Here is a 3,311-nt window from a genome sequence, read left to right on the forward strand (position 1 = left end):
GGATGTTGTGCGTGCGTGCGTGCGTGAGGGATGTTGTGCGTGCATGCGTGCGTGCGGGATGTTGTGCGTGCGTGCGTGCGTGAGGGATGTTGTGCGTGCATGCGTGCGTGCGGGATGTTGTGCGTGCGTGCGTGCGTGCGGGATGTTGTGCGTGCGTGCGTGCGGGATGTTGTGCGTGCGTGCGTGCGTGCGTGCGAAGGTATGTTGTGTCCGTCTGTCTGTATCTGTCTTTGTGTACGGATGTGCACGTTCTGCGCACATGCGTTTGTGCGAAGAAAGCATACATTCCCGCTGCACCGTGGTATATATATACGTTCGGATCGGTGAACAACTGAACGCAGAAGACACTCTCTAATAATTACACGAGAGCAAACTCGACTGGCCGCGCCGTCGTCACGGCAACCCGGCGCGCCGCGAGATGCGGGCGGGTCAGGGATCGATCCCGGCCGCGGCACCCCGTCATCAGCGCATCCGGTACTTTATGTGCTGCGTCATCTCACTCAGCTCGCCCTTGAAGTCTATGTCAAGGGTGAAGTCCAGATCTCTCTGCAGGGAGAAATATCAGCGAGGCATCAGCATCAGCATCGTCCGATTAAAAATAAATGCACGACGAAACGAAATAGCTATTACCAAACAAGTTATGCGCGGGCAACGGCCCAACTCTCGACTCGAACGAATTTCGTGTTGGGCATTCAAATCGCATGCGGCGACCGTTTTGACGATGAATACAAGATGGCGGCCACGCGATCGAGAGAGATATAGATGGCGCCGTACGTTATTTCTTGAGTTGGGCTGCATCGTGAAGACTCCGACAAGTTCTTCCGTCTTCTTCACAGTCAGGTAGTCCTCAAAGTAGAAGACACACTGCTTCCAGTGGGTGTAGGGCGCCTCAGGAGCTGCATAGACAGTGAAACACAACGATCAACATCATTATTAATATAATTATTAATTATAATCATTATTAATAGTGTTGTCAATCGGTTGTAATTTCGTAACCGATCATCGGTTGGATCCAAGTAACCGATGATCGGTTACAATCGGTTACTCTGGGTGTTGAATGCCTGCGTGTGCGTAACTTCGTGTGCATGTATGTGCTTGTTTAGCCCTGTTTACTGTTTGTTTTGCACTGTTTACTACTGTGTGTATAATACATGTATGTTAATAAAGGATAACTTGTATAGTAGCGATGATATCTCTGATTCTCATCACTTTTCCAAATTTTCTTGTTCAAGTTTTACATTTATTTCGAATATTTTTTTTCCTTCCCCCCCATGAAATCGATTATGGATTTTGATAACCAAGCGCTTGGTTCGAGCCACTGTTCAACCGCTGATCGAGTATAATCGATGATCGTGACATTACTAATTATTAATATTATTATTATTATCACATGTTGCTGTTTTTAATGCAGGAGGGTTTCTTATTGATACGTGCATCGAGGTTTGAATTGTTAAAATCTAATAATTTGCTTATGTCTCCCCATTTTCACGGAACAGTTCAACATCCAACAACCAGCCGTCGTATCCCAGAATTTCCAACTAAAGCCGAAAAGCAACACTTGCCTTTCCTCTTCATAAAAAAAACAAAAACAAAACAAGAGTCGACGTGCAACGTCGAGGTCGCGGCTGCACGCAGGGGGCGCCACCTACCCGTAGAGAAGCCCGTGCGCTTGTGGCACTTGGTGAACTCGACGTTGAAGAACGTGACGAAGGCCTGTATGTAGTCGTTGCGTCGACACGTCAGGTGGAACGGCGACGACCAGGTCAGGTCCTCCTTCTTCACCGTATACAGGTCCACCTCCTGCGAGCAGACGACGTGTGCGTTAACGACGCGCAGAGAACAACGACAAACACACGCCCACCCTCGCAACACCGTACCGTACCAGCTCGGTGTTCCATTTTCGATAGTCATCACACGTATGACAAAATATATGTATTATAGTTATATAAGTTTGTGAATATAATTACATATACATACTACATATGTAGCATAGTACACATTAAATAGTCATCATTTGCATTGGTGCTGCACGAGCTACCAGGGAAGAGCATTCGCTGCAGGCACCAAGTAGTCACACACGCTACCACAACGTGACTAGATAACTAACATATTAGGATAAATCCAATAGCCAGTCTAAGACGAATCATTCTCTTCGGTCATCGCGATGCAAGGTTTGCTTGACTGCTGCACTAACCTTCACCTTAACTTTAACGTTATGTTACAACAACGTGACTATGTAACAAACATATTAAGATAGCAGTTAGCCAGTTATTATTACTTATTCATTCATTAGCCAGTCGAAAAGAATCGTTTAGATCGTCAATAGCAACCAAGGTTTGCTCGGGGAATGTCGCTCGGGAGGGCACACCTTCACACACACTCACCTTCAGCAGACAGGAGTTTGTGATGACTTGTTTCGGGTCGACGACGTCAACGAGAGGTTCCGTGATCGCCACCGAGCGTATGCACGACATGTCGAAGCCGTACACGTTGTCCCACCCTGAAGCACAACACGCAACATCACACCACCGCTGCCGCTCGATCGCGCAACGGCAGGGACGGGTCGGCATGCGACACACCCCAAGGCAACGATGTCACACCACCGCTGCCGCTCGATGGCAGGGACGGGTCGGCATGCGACACACGCCACGGCAACGACGTCACACCACCGCTTCCGCTCGATCGCGCAACGGCAGGGACGGGTCGGCATCCGACACACGCCACGGCAACGACACACGGTACTACTTGCCTGACTGAACGCAACCGCATCAAACTAACGTGTGCAGCAGCGGAGAAGAGACAGCAACTGATATGTGCTATAACAATGCACAACATCATTTGGCTCGGCAAACGCAGGCACGTCAAATTAGCATGTATACGCAACAGCAGGAATGAGTTAACAACCAACACATCATAGCAATTCACAACACTATTCGCCACTGTTCAATACATCATAATATTCGTGAACGAATGCCGGAAAACAGTAGAGGCAGTGCAGCAACCGATACACACACGACATAGACAACGCTGAGCACCAGTCCCAGTGTTGGACACGTCCTAACTGCCGCCATCAAACATCGTAATGCCAGCAAATTGTCAAAAGGGTCGACTTACAGTTGATCTTGTCGTCTTTGTATTGTCTGTCTTCTATCGCGCATATGTACAAAGTTGCCCTGTCCGGAAACAACAGCCCATCATCTGCCTGCAAACACACACGCACACAATCAGCCACAGACTCACCTCAGATACATTGCAAGCCAGCATCATTACACACAGTCATTTTGTATACACGGGAAAGCTAGTCAGTATCA

The 3,311-nt window shown here is 48.4% G+C and overlaps 1 protein-coding gene across 1 annotated transcript in view; it reads right to left on the bottom strand.

The window, feature by feature from the left end:
- Window positions 1–233: 233 nt before the first annotated feature.
- LOC106812476 (protein arginine N-methyltransferase 1-like) overlaps window positions 234–3,311 on the bottom strand; it is a 7,724-nt gene continuing 4,646 nt past the window's right edge. Inside the window, exons 7-10 of the mRNA XM_014816361.1 lie at window positions 2,385–2,500; window positions 1,650–1,800; window positions 775–896; window positions 234–546 (exon numbers count right to left, since the gene is read on the bottom strand). Of these exons, the coding sequence (XP_014671847.1) occupies window positions 463–546; window positions 775–896; window positions 1,650–1,800; window positions 2,385–2,500 (473 nt within the window). The 3' untranslated portion in view covers window positions 234–462. The remainder of the gene's footprint in view (window positions 547–774; window positions 897–1,649; window positions 1,801–2,384; window positions 2,501–3,311) is intronic.

The sequence above is a fragment of the Priapulus caudatus genome, unplaced genomic scaffold (assembly GCF_000485595.1).
Source record: "Priapulus caudatus unplaced genomic scaffold, Priapulus_caudatus-5.0.1 Scaffold652, whole genome shotgun sequence".
In the NCBI taxonomy this organism is placed as follows: Eukaryota; Metazoa; Priapulida; class Priapulimorpha; order Priapulimorphida; family Priapulidae; genus Priapulus; species Priapulus caudatus.